The sequence below is a fragment of the Xiphias gladius genome, chromosome 19, assembly GCF_016859285.1.
Source record: "Xiphias gladius isolate SHS-SW01 ecotype Sanya breed wild chromosome 19, ASM1685928v1, whole genome shotgun sequence".
Classification (NCBI taxonomy): Eukaryota; Metazoa; Chordata; class Actinopteri; order Istiophoriformes; family Xiphiidae; genus Xiphias; species Xiphias gladius.
The window spans coordinates 9,269,884-9,287,705 of record NC_053418.1 but is presented as its reverse complement, the minus strand read 5'-3'; the positions used below and the strand labels follow the sequence as shown (position 1 = coordinate 9,287,705).

General features: G+C 38.4%; 1 protein-coding gene across 1 annotated transcript; it reads right to left on the bottom strand.

Moving 5' to 3' along the window:
• Positions 1-356: 356 nt before the first annotated feature.
• On the bottom strand, positions 357-16,170 carry letm2 (leucine zipper-EF-hand containing transmembrane protein 2). The gene is made up of 11 exons (XM_040155377.1): positions 15,922-16,170; positions 14,229-14,297; positions 11,160-11,694; positions 9,264-9,407; positions 7,760-7,903; positions 6,165-6,368; positions 5,536-5,655; positions 4,713-4,832; positions 3,401-3,499; positions 3,060-3,128; positions 357-1,903 (listed from the first exon to the last, which is right to left on the bottom strand). Exons 2-11 carry the CDS (start codon positions 14,273-14,275, stop codon positions 1,847-1,849), a joined length of 1,539 nt encoding a protein of 512 aa, XP_040011311.1. The 5' UTR covers positions 14,276-14,297; positions 15,922-16,170; the 3' UTR covers positions 357-1,846.
• Between the last annotated feature and the right edge of the window lie 1,652 nt (positions 16,171-17,822).

Below are 17,822 nucleotides of genomic sequence, written 5' to 3'. Positions count from 1 at the left end.
ATCAGTTCACATCCACTCAAAGCTTGGGAATTTGTAAATATGGCAGCAGAGTAACAATAAAGCAACTATTATGATTCTTTATTTATTTATTTATTTATTCTTTTTCTCAATCTCCTTTATACCACGAGAGCAGATCTGATTGGAAATGTAATTTTTTTCCCCCGTCAGCATCAACACTTGTGATTATAAGGGAAGGATTCATTTGGACTTGGATTGGATTGGACTGATCCTTAGATCCAATGGGAAGGGAAAAGGAGACATTCCACTTAAATAGAAAAGGTGCAACTGGGCGCTTTTAAACACACTGAGGTGAATGATCAAACCAAAGTACAAACCAACATAATGGAGATAATCTGTTTTTTTTTGGATGAAAAATGCATGAACATGAAACCAATCGCCCTTTAACCTTAGGCACGTATGTAAAACCAATAATATAACTCTTAGAAATCAATATGCTTAAAAAAATATCCTTTCATTAATGGCATCCATCTCTGGGAGGTGCCTATGGATAAATAGCAATGAGGACAAATGGTGGAGACAAAAACTTTCATTCGGCTGCAGTGAAGTTGTTACTCCAACCATGTCAAACATATAAAGGGGTATGAGAGGAGAGGGTTACAAAACACACAAATATCTGTATTTATAAAGTACACAGCTATGCGGTAAAACTTCTAATAACAACTTGTAGGGTCATATACTGTATTTATGAAAACTTAATGAAGTAGGAAAGTTGGGCAAATCAGTCATAATGCTACACATTTACCTCTTAGTGCCAAAACACCAAAAATAATCTCATCTGTGGCTTCAGCATTTAAGCTTCTCCCCCACATTAATAGTCTATCTTTATGGATAACATCAAGCATTTTCTCTTTTTAGTTTAAAGAAAGCTTAGGATCATAGTGTTAAAAACACAATACATAAACTGTTTATGCAAATAAAACCTGTAATTGTTCGTTTTACAGATTGTCCTTTCAGTGGTTTAACTGTGGTGGCAGACTGCACTCTACCACAGTCACCTCTGGGTTCAAGGAGTGACCACTCTCTTAATAATATACCAGTCTTCATTTGCTTATTACAGCAGCAGGAAACTACACTATGTCACCCTACGTACGGCTACTGAACCAAAAAGTTCAGCAGAAAAATGGATGACTTCTCTCTCATCCTGAACAGGGATTAAAAAGGTATGCAAATAAAAACAAAACAAAACTGCTAAGAGAGAAAAACTTGAAAATGTTCAAGAGACATTAGGCCTTTGCATAGCAAATTGTACAAAGCTGCTGCCGCTGCTGTGATGTGCTGTAAGACAGAGACGAAAATATACGAGATATTTACAAATTTACAGGAGGAGGAGGAGGAGGAGGACACCGCCGAGACTGAAGGGAGACACCATCAAACAGACAGCTGACCAGGATTAGCCATTGGCGGCTTGGGGCGTCACTTCTAGGACAAACAAATCACACCATCAGTGGTCTACCAGTCCAGTGAAATTTCAGGCGGGTTTGTCCAGCTCTAGCGGAGAGCTACAGTGAATGGATTGCACAAAAGTGACGGCAGAGGGCTGAGAGCATGAAGACGCCGCTGTTGAGACAAAGCAGAGGAGGCAGCAGACCCTTCCTGGGTCCTGGGAACAGGACTCCTGGATGAGTTGCGTAATCTGCCGTTATCAAAAGCCAGGAACACTCCTTCCCCTCCCTCTGGTCCAAAGAGGGGAGAAGGTATCAAACAGAGGAGCTTTAAAAAAATTGAATGCTACTGAGATATAAACCATCAATGGCCCTGTCACCCCCAAAGAACACAGGTCCGTATGAATCCATCTCCCCTTCAGTCCAGAGGCTCCCGCTCCTCTTTACACACCGTTGGCACTCATCTTGCTCTTTTGGGACACCTCTGTCGCTGCTTTAGCCTGTGGAAGAGGTCACAGAACTTAGTTTAACCACAGTGTCCAGTGTTTCCCATTGATGTATTAAACAGTCTGCCGGGGATGGATTCATTTCAGGTGACATGAAATAATTTTTTTTGAATGTTTATAGCATTTTGCCCTTATTTGATAGCTCATAGCCACGAAGTTACAGTATGGTATCTGCAGTTCTTGAAAAGCCTTAAAATGTGTATTCAGTTCCCTAAAAAAAAGGACTTTGAAGGTATTTAAAAGTCTTAAATTTCATTTACAGAACTTCTGAATATTTTTTCTCGCCTGCTGTAGACCGTGACATTAGTTACAACTTTTGGCTGTAAGTAGACGGTAGCTAGAAAGCTTGTTGACTCCTAATGTGTCGATTTTATCAAAGGCTTAAATTAACAAATAATTTTTTAATTGGTACCATAATACCAGTTTGTTTAGAAATGTGTGGATGTTTATATAAGTGATGGAAATTTTAGTTTATTGGAAATGACATTTAAAACAACAGTTACATAACACACTGCCCCAGTAGCCTTAAAGACAGAAAAGCCAAGTGTCAGATAAACAGGTTCTCTCCCATTGAGCGAAAGAGAGAGAGAACAAGCTTGTGTTGCTTTTCTAAAAATGAAAATTTATGCCATGAGAATAGTTTGAAAGCTGCTGCAATTGCATTAAAAGTTTCAACACAAGGGCTTTAAAATGTGTTTTGATGTCATGTAGTACGTCTGTAAATGGCTGTTTAGTTTATAAAAAACAAACTCACTTGGAAGCGTGCGTGACAGTGACAGGTCTATATTTACCAGCTATTTTTAAAACCTCACACAGATTAACTTGCTGTTGATCACTTCCTACTCTGCCGGTAGCCTTCTGTATTCCTGGGTGTTACACTGTCAAACGTATTTCTTCTCTATATCTAAACTAAGCAGATTTCCATCCAGTCTCTATACTTTCCTCAACGTAATCAAGCACTTTCTTTCTGTCCCCCAGAATATCTGTCCCCAGAATAGCTGGGGGACAGTGCCCCACTGTGAGAGATTAGTGTGTTATGTGAGAAAGATCAGAGCCAGGAAGAACTAACTGGATTAAGAAACCCTGTCTAGCAGCAAATCCCATACTGATTCTGTTGCTGCCACAGGTCCAAGCAGCACTGGGTGCTCACCTGAAGGACTTCGGCCGGCGTCAGAGGTTTGTCCGAGACCACGGGAGCCTTGTCTCTCACCTCCTCCGCCTACAACAAAGAATAAAAAATAAGTAAAATGGAGAGGACTCCCTCTCTAGGCCTGTTTTTTGTATATGTGTTATTATCATGTAATATTAATAATTGTGATTAATTCATAAAAAGCCTGTTTCCAATGCTTTTTTTGACAGTTCAGCTGCTCTATTTAGCTTAAAGTAATTCTTAACTGCGGTGATGACTCGATCTCCTGCCCATCATCAATACAGTTCATCTTATATCATGCTGCTGTGTGTTTTGTGGCTGTGTTTCAGAAGTGCACTGACCGATCTGTCTTTGATGATGAGAGCAGGGTCTGCCAACATTTCACTACTGACTGAGGCCGTGTTTGCCCCTGTATTCTCCGCTGGAGGAGGAGCGGCTTTCTGTAGGAATAACAACAAACATCTGATAAGAAGACTTCATCCATCAAAAGACCATCTGCTCTGGTTTATTTCTTGTTCGGTGGCTGTATTTGTTCAAATCTCCCTCCACTCAAACATGTGCTGTGCTTATTGTTACTTCATTTGGATGCATGACTTTCACGGTGCAAAATGATGTATGTGCAGAGCTTGACACTAGAGGGCTGTTTTCACACTCATCTGCTGAGGGGGGAAAAGTGTCTTTGTTCTCACCTTAAATATGAGTTTAACGTGTATGTACGAGCAGGCTGGAGGGCAACTGAATTCTACTTAAGGAGTGCATGGATTTACTGATACGTGTCACATTTTTCAGCTCTTCCCCAGCAGTATATAGCAGTAATTTCTAGATATATAATTAATTAATCATTAAACATGATCTTGGACCTGGATAAGCGGCTGAAAATGGATGGATGGTTTAATCAATTAAAAAATAAGTATTATTAAAAAGGTCCACATGTGAATTTTACAGACGTCTAGAAGAATAGTACCTTTCTAGCCAGTTTTAGCTAAAATCAAATGCAAAAACATTTTATAACTAGCATTACTGCCAGGGGTGGGCCAAAAAAATTGTCAAAGATGTTTGTCAATTAAATTTAAGGCTTTTTAACCCTAACCCTTTTTTTCTGATAAATGAGTTATTTTTAAGACGTTCCAAGACCTGCGGATACCCTGAATAAGGATTAATATGGATATAGGGTTACTAACGGAGCTGCAATCATTAGTGGATTTTGATAATTGACTAATTGTTTCTGTCATTTTTCAAGCAAAAATGCCAACACATTTACTTGTTCCATCATTCCCATGTTCAAATTATCTGCTTTCCTCTGTCATATGTTTTTGGACTGTTGGTCCAACATAACAAGCAATCTGAAGACAGCACGCTTTTCACTGTTGTTTGACATTTCATAGACTAAACCATTCATCACTTAATTAAAATCATCTTTTTAAAAATCATGAAGAAACTGGCAGAGCCAGAAACATCAGTTAGTCACTAAACAGCTGCTGTTTCAAACGAGGAGAGTGAACACTGAATGTACCATCAGTAACATCAGTGACCTGCGTACCAGCTATTTATCAGCTGGAATGTCAAACTGGGTACAACTTTATGTAGTCTGTAAATGCGTGAATAGGCAGTGGTGTGGCCTTTAAGATTTCAAGTAGATTGTAAAGGTCGAACCTCTAGTTTGGGAACAGGTGGGATGACTGGGGGTTTTGGTTTGAGGTCCGTCAGGTACATGGCTCTGGAGAGCAGCAGCAGCGATGGAGGAACATTCTCCTTCAGGTGCAGGTCCAGCCACTAGTCAGAGGAGAAAAAAATTTATTAAAGGAGATCACTGACAAGAAATTTTGCATTGTGCATGCTCCAAATGATGTAACAACTGCCCACAAAAACTAGGCATCTAAATGTGTACATTTTATATTGCATTTGTTTACATAGTTTACAGTTTTACAGTTTAACAGTTTAGACCTTCCAAAGTATCACTGTATGATGCAAAACCATTAGGGACTTCTTATTATATCTTGTTTTTTTTTGGTACTTTCCTGCTGTATATAACAATAATTCCTAATAATAATTTATTGAGTATAATTAACTAAATTGAGTTGACATTGGATGGATAAACCATTTAAAAATGGTTGATTTAATTTAATTTTTTGCTAAAATCAGCAGGCAAGAGAAATATATTTAATCCTTTTGTTAACTAAGTTTAGGACTTTTTACCTGTTAGAAAACTAACCTGAAGAACGATTATTACATTTAAAAATTACTCTTTTTTCATTTCACTTTTGCAGAGGTAATACTGTATATTTGATAAATGGAAAAAATAAATTTAAATCCACTTCCTTCTCTGTCATCACACAAAATTAATGAATTCTTTTCATTTTTGAATTCTCCAGCCTCAGTGAAGTAAATCGGGGAATCACACATTTGTGAAACCAGGATTTAGTTACTGTCAGGCAACAAAAGCTAAAAAAAACCCAACTGTCTTTCAGTTGCTCACCTGCTGTAGCTGCACACGTAGCTGGTCAGTGGTGAGACCCAGAGACCTCATCCCACGACTACGACATGCTGCCTGTAATTCTGACACACTCATAGCTGCTACACCCTCTGCTGCAATCATCTGCGAAGAAAAGAGGATAGGAAGTTAACTGTGAGCAGAGATGATAGCTACACATCAAGAGGGACTGGAATAACTCAAAATCTGAACTGAAATCAGAAGAGACGACAGCAGAGCAAACTTTTTAGATTGTGGATGCCCCAAAGAACCACTGATTTCTGTTCATTTCACCTCGATATAAAATTCACTTCGTAGAGACTTGATTCATCACAGGTAACTAGGTAGTTTGATTTGGATAAGTCGCCAACTGCACGGACTGTTATGAAAAGTATTCACAATGGTTGGTGTTCCAACATAATCACACAGTGAAAAATCTTCACCTGAAATATTAAAAAAAACTGGAATGCTTGGGGAAATAATTAGCAGCTCGGAAAAAAAAAAAAAAAAAAAAAAATAGAAAAATTGGATGTTGTGACACTTGGTGACTTTTTTCTATTTCATCCTCTCATGACTATAAAATCATGTTCACAGTTCCTCTGCCACAAAACTACCAGGTCCCAGTCCCATCTCACCTCATCATCTGATTTGATGGTCCTGAGTTGCATCATCAGCTGAAAACGCAACAAGTTGTTGGTGCCGATGGGCTGCAGCTCCAGCAGTTTGCACAGTGCCACCAGCTGGGGGCGCTCCAGGTGCTCTAGTGTCAGTTCATCCTCAAACAGCTTTGAAAACCGGACAATGTCCTTCGTGGTGGGATGCTCACCTGTGCCCCGGACCTGACAAGGATGAACAGATGTCACTGACGTGAGGCGATGACACCACCACCAGCGAACACCATGTAGCTGTACTGACAGTTTCAGACCAGCTGACAATTATTTGACAGGAGTGCAGCCTGATTAACCTCCTAAGGGACCCCGGGGGCAAAAACTTGCTTTTGGGCCCCTATGGACCCGCAGTATACATGGCAGTTTCCCTTATGTCCCCAGACACCCAGAAACCAACCAGTACTCTAGTGCTAAAATGATTAGTTGATTAATTTTATGTGACAGAAAATTGACTGGCCACAATTTTATAACGGATTTATTGTTTAAGTAATTCTTTAAAGTAAAAATGTCAAAAATTCACTTGTGGCTCCTTCTCGCTTGTGAATAGTTGCTAGTTTCTCAGTTTTTGATGATAGTATACTTAATTCAATGTTTGGATTTTTGATCGTTGGTCAGACAAAAAAATTATACACATTAAATTATAATATGTTCAGTTGGACTTCAGGGAATACTGATGGGGATTTTGTCACTATTTTCTGACGTTTTTCTTACATTTTATACATTGATTATTAAAATAACTGTCAGACGTACTGATAATAAAAATAATTGTTGGTTGCAGCCATACAGTATGTCTGTGATGGAGTAACAGAACCTTGCCTGACATTTTCTGTATGATAGTAAAGCAAACAAATAAACAGCAAGAAATAAACTAAACCAGTTCAGGTCTTAAAACTAGATTCTGACACAGGTTACCTTTACAAGACCAGGGCCACAAATTGGGGGATTAAGGACCTGTCATAGTTGATATTCCACTTCAGTGGTGCAAAATTCTAACAAATTTTTAATTAATCAAAAGACCTGAATGAGTGGGCAACTGGTGGGCAACTGGCAAAGTGGCCAGTTTCCCACTTTGCCCAGTTGGTAGTCTAGCCTTGGTCGGTCAAATTATACCAACGATTACATATCTTGTATGGATACAGTACTGCACTAATCAAATCTCAAGTCCCGTCAGTTTTAATGTAATATTTATTAATATTAAATTCAAAACTGGAGCTTTTCAGCTATGAAAAAGTAAGAGATGGACCGCTCCATTACTCTCAAAACATTTTCTCCTCATTAATGCTTTTTTTTTTTTTTAAATTGTTGAAGATCCTCTATGCATCTTAGATTCTCAATTCTAATCTCACCTATGTTTCAGCTTGTTTACCAACTCGTCACCTTTTAAACGCTTAGCTGGTAATGGTCAAACCTTAATACCAGTACGGAACAGAAGAAACAGTACAGCAATAATAGAAATGGAATTGTCTGATCAATTGACTTAATGTGAGCTGTATAAAAAGTATGCATGGGCTAATACTGACTGACACACAAGATGTTAGGAGTTTAGCTTTGCTGTAATTTACCTTTTGAACATATGTGGAGAAGCGCTGTGTTTCATCCTCTGTCTGAGCTTTAGCTTTATTTCGTCGGGCCATCTCAGCGATGGTCTCTTGGAGAAACTTGGCCAGTTCCAGCTTCGCAGCCAGACCCTTCTTCTGCTTCTCCTCCTGCATGAAGATGAGGGACGAGACACAGGTTAGTTTCAAAAGTATACTGTACTTCAAATACAGCTACATTGTGATGCATTAATATACAGTAAATACAGAAGCCATTGACTGAGTTAGCCACTTCAGTACACTTTGTTAATTACATTACAAGCTCTCTATAGTTCAGTATTACAGGGTAAAACTATTCATTGTGGCAGGTGGATATTTTAAAAGATGCAGTCATTGACTCAGTGGTCAAGTACAAAAACCTGTACTTAAACCATTTGAGACAGTTGTGGATAATCAAAATATGACAAGAGAAATATAATCAAATATGTTTTTTGGATTTCAGGTTTCCTTGTGGTTCAGGACGTCTGTTTTTGTTATCCTTCATATTTAGCTTTTTCTCTCAGCCACATAATATTGCACCATGTTTTGCTGCGTACTTTTGACACCGACTTTGTTTATCTTCTCTTGAACTGAAAAAAGTAATTTTTCATAATACAAAGGCAACACATAAAAACCCGAGGGTCTGGTGACGATAAGCAGATTTTTTGCTATTTAATAATATTAATATTCTTTAAGGTTTTTACACCTTCATGGAGAGCACCAAATATATTTCCTATAAAAAGTACATGACAGTGTTTGCCTTTGATTCACTATAGATCATAAAATGGACAGCAAATTATAACGTATTAATGTTATGTTTCTCTCTTGTATCTCCCACCTTGTTGTTGACATTGTACTATAATCTACAATCACAACTTGATGTTTTTTTTTTTTTTGGTTATTCTTCAGTCACATGTTCAGAGGCCGGGCACCTCTGTGCTCTCCAAGAGCACAAGAGCATATCTATGAATCACTCAGCCGTGCTCCAGTACATCCAGGGTACATAAGATTTGACAGGCCGACTGGACCAAGTACAAAAACCTGCTGCTTTTCCTCCACAGGAGTTTTGAAGTTAACATAAGGAATGTCACATTATTGGTTGATTATAATCACAGAAACAACAGACCAAGTAATAAGCAATTTTCTAAAAGTTTAGGTCCAGTTTTTGTGAAGCTTTTTAAAGCATTTTGCAGGTTTGGAGAGCATGTGTATATTATGCCACAGCTCCCAAAGTAAATTGCCCAGATTAGATAGAGTCAGCTGCTTGCACGTCCAGAGGTTCTTAGTACGGCAGCCACAGCCATATCTGAAAAGCTACTTAATCACCATGAACCCTGTTGCAGGTCATTTAGGAAGCAGGGTTTGTTTTTGTGTGTGTGTGTGTGTGTGTGTGTGTGTGTGTGTGTGTGTGTGTGTGTGTGTGTGTGTGTGTGTGTGTGTGTGTGTGTGTGTGTGTGTGTGTGTGTGTGTGTGTATGTACATGTCCACATACCTTTTTGGACTCTGTCTCGAAGGTTGAGGGCAACATCTCTGGGAAGAGTTTGAGGAAGACGGGAAGAAGGAACTCCATGAAAGGAACAATAATGAACACTATGAAGGGCACCAGACGGAACAGGTCAGCACAGGTCCTCATCAGCTGTAAACACAAAGAAAAACAATGCTAATTTAACAAAATGTGGATGGTAATATGGGCCAGTATTCACGTCATGGCACCGCTGTCGGTGCCCAAGTCTGCACGATCCATTACACGTGCACTGAAGCTCTGCCAGTCCTCTTCCAAAATAGCCCAAATATAGTTTTAGCATGGTATGTACACAGCTTGAGTCAGTGAGCCTGCATACACATACTGAAATGTGTGCACATTAATCAGCCAGCGACACATACAGTAACACCATGTCCTTTTCCAATGATCTACCAGTGTCTTTTCTGCATGAGGCAACAGTAAGCTCATCTGAAATTTGTATAGACAGGTTCAGGAAAGAGCTCGTAATATAAGGGAACCTCTCATCATAACAAATTCCATTTCCATTTTTTAGCATTGTTATGTTTTCTGAACACAACCATGACTGGTTCAGCCTCAGATTTCTTGCTTTTATGAGATGTAAGGCTTGTTTTTTTTAGCAGCTCTCTCTAACATAAAACTAGTCTGCTGATGGACACACTGAAAGTTGCAGTACTTAAAACTGAACAGTAATTTACAGAAAGCTGTGTTTAACTACTTCAGCCCACAACTTCATACCTTCTCTTGCTCACATTTTTTACGTCCTCGGGAACAGATAGTACACATTCCTTTTTGACATTTAAAGGTGTGTAAATAAACATTTAGGGGGAACCCTTAAGCCATAACATATTTACTGATAATGACCTGGAGAAAAAGAGTGGGGGACCAGGACGACTACTTTTAAAACAGAGTCAAAACTTTTGTAATGTGACAGAAAGGAAACCAGACGATTGTAAAGGAACTAGTCAGACATGTTGCTGTGACCTAAGGGCAATATATGACAAAAACAAGACCAGTTTGAAATATAAATTAATTAAAAAAAAAAAAAAAAAAAAAGATTGCAATGAATTTGGGTTAGAAATGTGGAAAACCTACAAATATATATTATAATTTATATGATAATTATCTCATGAAAAACTACAGTATAGAGCCTAACGTGAAGCAGAATTTAACCAAAAGTCAAGGATCTTTGTGTGCAGTGACTTTCAGGCACATTGCCATTAGAAACAAGCAGGTTTAATGGTCTCACTGAAGAGAAAAAACATGAACTTGAAGACAAAGTCCGTTTCATCCTCAGCTCAGCCATAAATTGTATGTTTACATAGATAATAATGATCAGGTTTGACTAATACTATCAGAGATGTACTGTATGTAATAACTATATGTTTATTATTGAGGTTGTACTTCACATCGGTGTTGAGCTGGACCGCATTATATTGATAGGTGTTTCTAATGTTTTGCTCACCCTTTTTACAAACATGAGCGAGGAAGAAAATTAGAAACACATTTAAATATAATACAATCTATTACAGCACCACCACTAACTATGACCTCAATGATAAACATTTAGTTGAATTAACAACTCCCTAACGGTGTCAACAGAAACATGAACATTATAATCTTCCTAAATGTAGAATCAGATGCAGAGCTGTTGTATTGGATTGCATTAAATTGTACAGGTGTAATCGTATTTTTGGTCCCATTATACGTCCATGTGGTCTTGGCTTTTGGAAACAAAACACAATAACTTATTCACTGTAAATTATCTACATCCTAGTGCCATCCTAGTGCCGGGAATTCACAAGATAAAATAAAGATAAAATAAACCCTGTAAAATTAGAAAAACTGAATAATCGTATACTATAATATACATTTAACTTCTCTTACCCTTCTCCTCTCCCTGCGTGTGAGCACTTGTCCATGCAGTAGCCTCCACACCATCCGGCCTGCAATGTTAATGTCAATGCCAAGTAACCGGAACCCATTGTAGTAATGCTTCAACTCATCCACAATCCTCTGATACAGAGACTTTTTCACGACTGCCCTCTCCTGCACCGGAGGGACGGCGGCCGCTGTGGTGGTGGACGCCGGGGTGGGAGCTGACGGGGGTTGAGACTGGGGCGCAGTGGCCACAGAGTCCTTTTTAGATCCTGGAGAAGCATCCTGGGCAGCAGCTGTTGAGGCCTTAGTGTCCTCTTGCTTTATATCCTGGAGCCAAATACCTGAGCTGTGCAGAGAACGGGCGAGCAGGGTGGAGCAGTGGTTGCGGCTGACGGCGTGGCCTCGGTAACAGTGGGGGTAGCCGTAACGGGAGTGCCTGAGTGTGAATGAGGACAAGACGTGGCGGGGAGGTTCTACGTGGAGATAGGCTTTGGAAGACAGAGAGGAGCAGCTGTGTCTCTTGGATAAAAAATATGATCCCCTGTTGACATCAACAAGAAAAACTGGTTAGTTATTGCACAATATTGTGCAGGGGAATGTTCTCAGAAAAAAATAAAGAAAGTGTGTGTGGGGCTCAAATCGGTAATGTGGTGAACTGATTAGTTAATCAACAATGCACAATTACAATTTAGGTAATTTATGCATCGTAAGGTGACTTCTCTATAGACCATCGAGCCAAAAAGGTTACCCGAAAGAGCAAACACGCAGTAATAGCTGTTCAGAAAACTACTTATGGCCTTCAGTTAGATAAACATTTCTGAAAAACAAATCGGCGTTCTCTTCCACTCCAAAATATTTTAGTCAATCATCACACCACCCATTCATCTCTCGAGCCTGTCCATTCAGCTGCCTCTAGGAAACATTCATCTGTTCTTGAACAACATTACCGTTTTCTACAACACTTAATCCTGTTCAAAATACTTGTGATCAAATTCCTCTTCCCGGACTCCACACAGTCACTGCTACTAAAAAAAAAAAAAATATGTACATTAATTCAGTTAGAGAAGAGGAGTTTGATGACCACTTGTACTCTGGGATAGATTTGTGTTCATGCCACGTAATGTAAGAGGTCCCAATTTGCCACTGAACACCTCTCAACTGAATCTCCGTTTCCTTACTTTAAGACCATGTTTGATCTGTCATACCTCTCCTTTCATGATTATCACCTCACGTTTAAAACCGTGATTTTCAACCTCTGTGTCAGCTGAAGTTGCTTGATTGACTGAGAGGGACACAAGAGAGTTCAAAGACTAATGTACTGATGCTAAATTGAAAAGCAAATAACTATGTTTTGAATTTTATTAAATCCACCTTCCTCTATGCCTGTTAGAGCTGCCCCGTTGAGTTTTCTTGTAAACAACAGTTATGCTTACATTCAGTGTTGCCCACTAAAATACATTATGCATATTCATGAGGTCTAACAAATGTGTCGAACGTATTTCCATTCTCATAAAACATTGCAAATTGTTTTAAATCCTGCATTGTTTACATCTATGTTTAGTAGCTTGCTGTCTCCTTCTTCCCTGCCTTTGCCGGCGCACTGCTGCACGTCTTGCCAAATTACTGCCACCTGCCCACTTGTATGTGCTCCATAGCGCTACTAGAGGTCAAAAACTCCACAGGGAACCTTGGACTTAATATAAATGTACACCAAGGTTGGGCAACATGGATAGACATCTACTATCAGAGTAAATGTGATTTTATAATAACAAAATAGTTATATATCAGGATAGTAAATATTACTGTAAACTCAACTGACAAATTATTTAAAACAGAAACAACAACCACATAAAAATGGCTGTTTTCGACTAATTGAAGGAAAAATACCTGATGCAAAAATATTGTAAATTCAATGGTAGCCTAATATACCAGAGATATTAAAAGCATATCCAATTTAGCTTACATGGTATTGTAAAATCTCTGACAGCGGACATATTGGGATAAATATCCTCATGGTATATATATCCCCATGTGTCCAACCCTAATGTACAACTGACTTAAAACTGTAAAACAATCTGACAACTGTAATTGTAGGCTTAGTGGCTGTTTTTCCATGCTACAAGCTCTTACGCCGCTTAATCTGCAAAGTAACTTAGTTTTGACTTTTGCTCCGCTGAACCAAATCCACCTGTACTGTGAAAACCCAAAGGACTCACAGGTTCTGGAGGCGGGAAAAACGTTGACAGAGGGTTTATTTGAAGATAGATTACAACAATAACAACAGCTGATTCTCTTCTAAAGTCACATCTCAGCCCGGTCCCTTACCAACTTGATGTTCTATTTTTACTTACATGACACTAACTGCACGTTATTACACTGTATAACATGATCAAAATCTTATTTCAGTCCAAAGCTTTGCAGACTTTTCTGCATCTTACTAGTAAAAAGTAGGTCCATTTGTATTTTAGCACTTTAACACAGAATAATAGCAAATTCAAACACAACACCAGCATAGTCCCCAGCCAAAAAAATACACCATTCAAAATATAAATAAACTGCTGCCTGCACTTACATATATAAATGTGACAACAACATAAGCAATTTACCAAATACAACTTAAGTGGCTCTCACCTGGTGTCATTAGAATTTACGGTAATAAAAGTGAGGCCAGAAAAAAAAAGGGACAACTGCCCTAACAGTTGCCTCTTAAACAAACTGAGGTGCGTAGTTATTTCACTATGATAATATGTTCTACTCTAGTAGCCCAGATTTGATTTTGCATTATCAGTAGAAACCACAGTAGTTGTGCATGTACCTCTTGTGTGGGACTGGAGTCATGGGATACATGGAAAAGGTTTCAGTGCAACAGACGCTATGTAAACAGAGACAGCCTGTGCTTCTGACTCTCCTCCACCACAGCAGGGATTGTACCCTAGAGCTTGCAATTACTGTCAGTGAACTTTACGAAGAGAACTACTTGTGTATTTTAAGTAACATTAGTGGGATCCAGCCTGCTTTGTGTGGCCAGAGCTCTTGTTTTATTTCGACAAGTGTAGCCATGTGCTGCTTACTTACCTTGATCTTGTGACTGCAAAGAGCACCTGATGACTAAAGGCCGCCATTGCAGGGGCAGATTACAGTATTCTGTCAAAGCACACATAGGGACAGAGTGGGGGGGCATGCAGGTGTCTGATTACACTTCAGTCATATAGTGCAGCTACATGCTAATTGGAAAAATACAAAAGCACAACACAAAAAGAAAATCTCCTACCAACAGCCAGCTATGACAGACCTTATGCTCTCCAAGTTAGCTCACTATGACATAATATGACATAATATCGCAAAACATAAACATGAGCAAAATAGGGCCCTTTTCTTCAAAAGTGTTTTAACTAATCCAAGCTGTTATCAAGATGAAATAATCCAGTTTATTCGCATCCTGCTAATTTGGTTCTTTGAAAGCATTTCCAGGATTGATTTATCAATCCCAGATGACGTTATCATACATAATAAAGTCATAACTTCATTGTTTTTACGCTTTCATCACTATTAAACAGTTACATATCACAATTCAACATGGTCAGACTATCAGTGATGTTGGTGCATGATAGATGAGATTCTCCCCAATGGACATGCAAAAGAATTTCGTGATATTCATAAGCCTGCTATAAAAATTAAAGTTTACTAAAATCTCCTAAAAAGCACCTTTAATTGCAACAACAATTTTCAGCAAAGTAAATGCTGCAGATAATCTTTTAATAAGATTTAGAATTCAAATTCCCATTTTAATGTCAAATTAAAACTCTGGCTCAAATTGTCTATTAATAATTATAGTCTTTTAGTTGAGTTTATGGCTTTTTGCTCACAGTATCTTAAAGTAAATTTGAAATGGATCTTTTGTGTACAAACTTTCATTCTCTTTTATATTTAATCATATATAAGTACAGTTAATTAACTTTCGTTAATTTCCCCAACAGATCAATTTTTTCTTAGCAACCTGCATGGATCTCATCTAAAATCATTATTATATCAACACTCCTTCATAATAAATCAGAAAGAAATCCTGCCATTTGTATCTGAAAATTAGCTTATGTAGGGGATTCACCTTAAAACTTCTCATTCATGATCCAGCTAATTGTCAACAAGCTGCGCTTCTTGAGATTTGGGTTTAAGGATTTGTTACTGTGACAGTTCGTGATAAATCATAAACGAGCTTCGAAGAACCAAAACATCCAGACTCATGCCAACTATTCAACACTGTTGTCTATAAGTTATCGATATACGTAAGAAGAACGGTCATTATTATGTAACAACACACTGGCGACCCATCTGACACATATCAAATACTTCCATGGTCCGTGTATCGGTGTAATTCCCTACTATGAATAAATTAATGTAGATCAACCAATACTCTCAAATCAATAATACAAATTTGGAAAAACACTCGCAAACGTTACATGGACCAGACTGCTGCTTTAAGAAACACGGCTACAATTAAATGGACGTAACTTAATGCTAAACTCCGGAGGAAATCTGAGACGTTTCGGTAATTTTCCACTAATGTAACCTACTCAAGTAACTGCCAAATCAAATATTAAAATTATCTCAAGCCAGTGGTCAAAAACTGTAGAAATATTACTACTATTACAACAACAAAAAAAACCTCTGACACTTAACTGCACTACTGGCCTCCGCTAGCCCACAATTTAGCCTGTTAGCTTAGGCTCCTACTGGCTAAAGCTAGCCAGTGAAATGGCAGTGCACTCACCTCCAGCGTCAAGGACCGAGCTATGGCTGCCGCTGCTGACTGGGCGTTGTAAGGCTTCTCGGTGAAACGTGAATACAATGATCCATCCACAACAATCGGTCGAGATAAACGGGAGCGACGAAAGTAACGACCGACGTGGGGATAAACCCATTTACGGTGGGTTTATCGTTTTAAAGCGGTCCTGCAGGTGTCGTGTCGCAGCCGCCGAGCGTCCGCTTGTTGTGCGCAGCCTTCGCAGGCAGCTGCACTGGGAAGTCACACTGCACATGCGCCAATGTTGTGACTGTACCCACCAAAGATCGTCTATGTTGACCAGGATGAATCACTTGATGGTTGTTTTTTTTTTGTTTTGTTTTTTTTGTTGTTTTTTTTTAAACATTCCACTTTCCGCTCACTAAAAGTGGGAGTAAACCCAAACGCATGCACATTCCTACTGTTATTTTGCCTCAGAGCATCTTTAATTTGGGTGGATTTGTATATGAGGTGGGTTTGAATGGCCCTACCGGCCAGAGCCTCTATGGGAAGAGAGAGTACAGAGAGTATAGAGGATGACAGTAAATATATATATATATATATATATATATATATATATATATATATATATATATATATAAATGATTTCTGTGTCAAGTAATCAACACACAGAACCCTGGGACATGGTCGTCTTATTCAATAACAGAAATTAGGCTGCAACAGTTTCTTTCATTATACATACATCTGACAATTATTTTTTTCATAATCAATTTTGATTGGTGGGGTGTAGAAAATATCGGAAAATAGTTAAAAATTCCCATCGTTATTTCCTGAATAAATAATAAATTTTGTTTTGTCTGACCAACTGTCAAAAATACAAAGCTTCTGAGTTTATTATCACGCTACATGAACTACAAATACCCATAATTATTCACATTTGAGAAGCTGGAACAAGGGCTTTTTTGGTATTTTCCTCTTTCTTCCTTTTAAAAATAAGACTTACCAGATTAATCCCTTATAAAACTTGTTACCAATTAGATTTCCGTGAATCAACTAATAATCGATGAATCAATTAACCACTTCAGCTAGAGCCAGTGGAAATAATTAAACTGCCATGTAAGATGCCTATGAGATACATAATCCAGGAAAGTCCTTTGTTTCTGTTTTAGGTAGCAATGAAGATATTGTTTAATGAAAAAATTGATATGTGGTATGCAGAATTGGGAAAAAAAACACTTCTAGGAACCAGTAGCCCTTCACACTTTGCAACCCTGGGGACCTGTGGTAAGCAGTTAGGTTCAACCATTGGCCAGTTTTTGTCAGCATTTTTTAGAGGAGGGTCAACACAGTTTTCCTATCGCTGCGGTGATGCAGGCATCTACTGTATGCTGTAGATGTTGTATTTGCTGAAGTATTTATATCATTTAAGTTTGTTTTTGGATTGTATTTGAATGCAGATGTAATTTTTCCATTAGTAGGAGAGGGCTAACAGAGCTGCAGCCGCTTATTTAATACTTATTTGGCAAAAAAAAAAAAGACTAAAAAATAACAGTGGCTTCTACTTCATTTATATTTAAATTAAAGTGCTGTTATTCATGCTGCAGTTGCCTTACAAAACATTATTATTGGTGGGCTATATCTGCTAGACTGCCATCTGTTTTTGTTTGAGATGCACATTGTTATATACACTCAGTTGCCAGTTTATTAGCTATGTCTAGGTAGAACTAATACAGTGTAATCCAACGGTCCTGCAATAAATCATGAAAGTTATAATGTTCTGTTCTAATGGAAATTGTTTTAGGCGTTGATTCAGTTTTATGATAATTCTGGAGGATGTAGTTTTTTGTGCAGTCGAACTGTACTGCATTATACAAAGAGGTGTTTTTCTGTTATTTAGCCTACTCTCACTGATATAAATGGGGTGGACA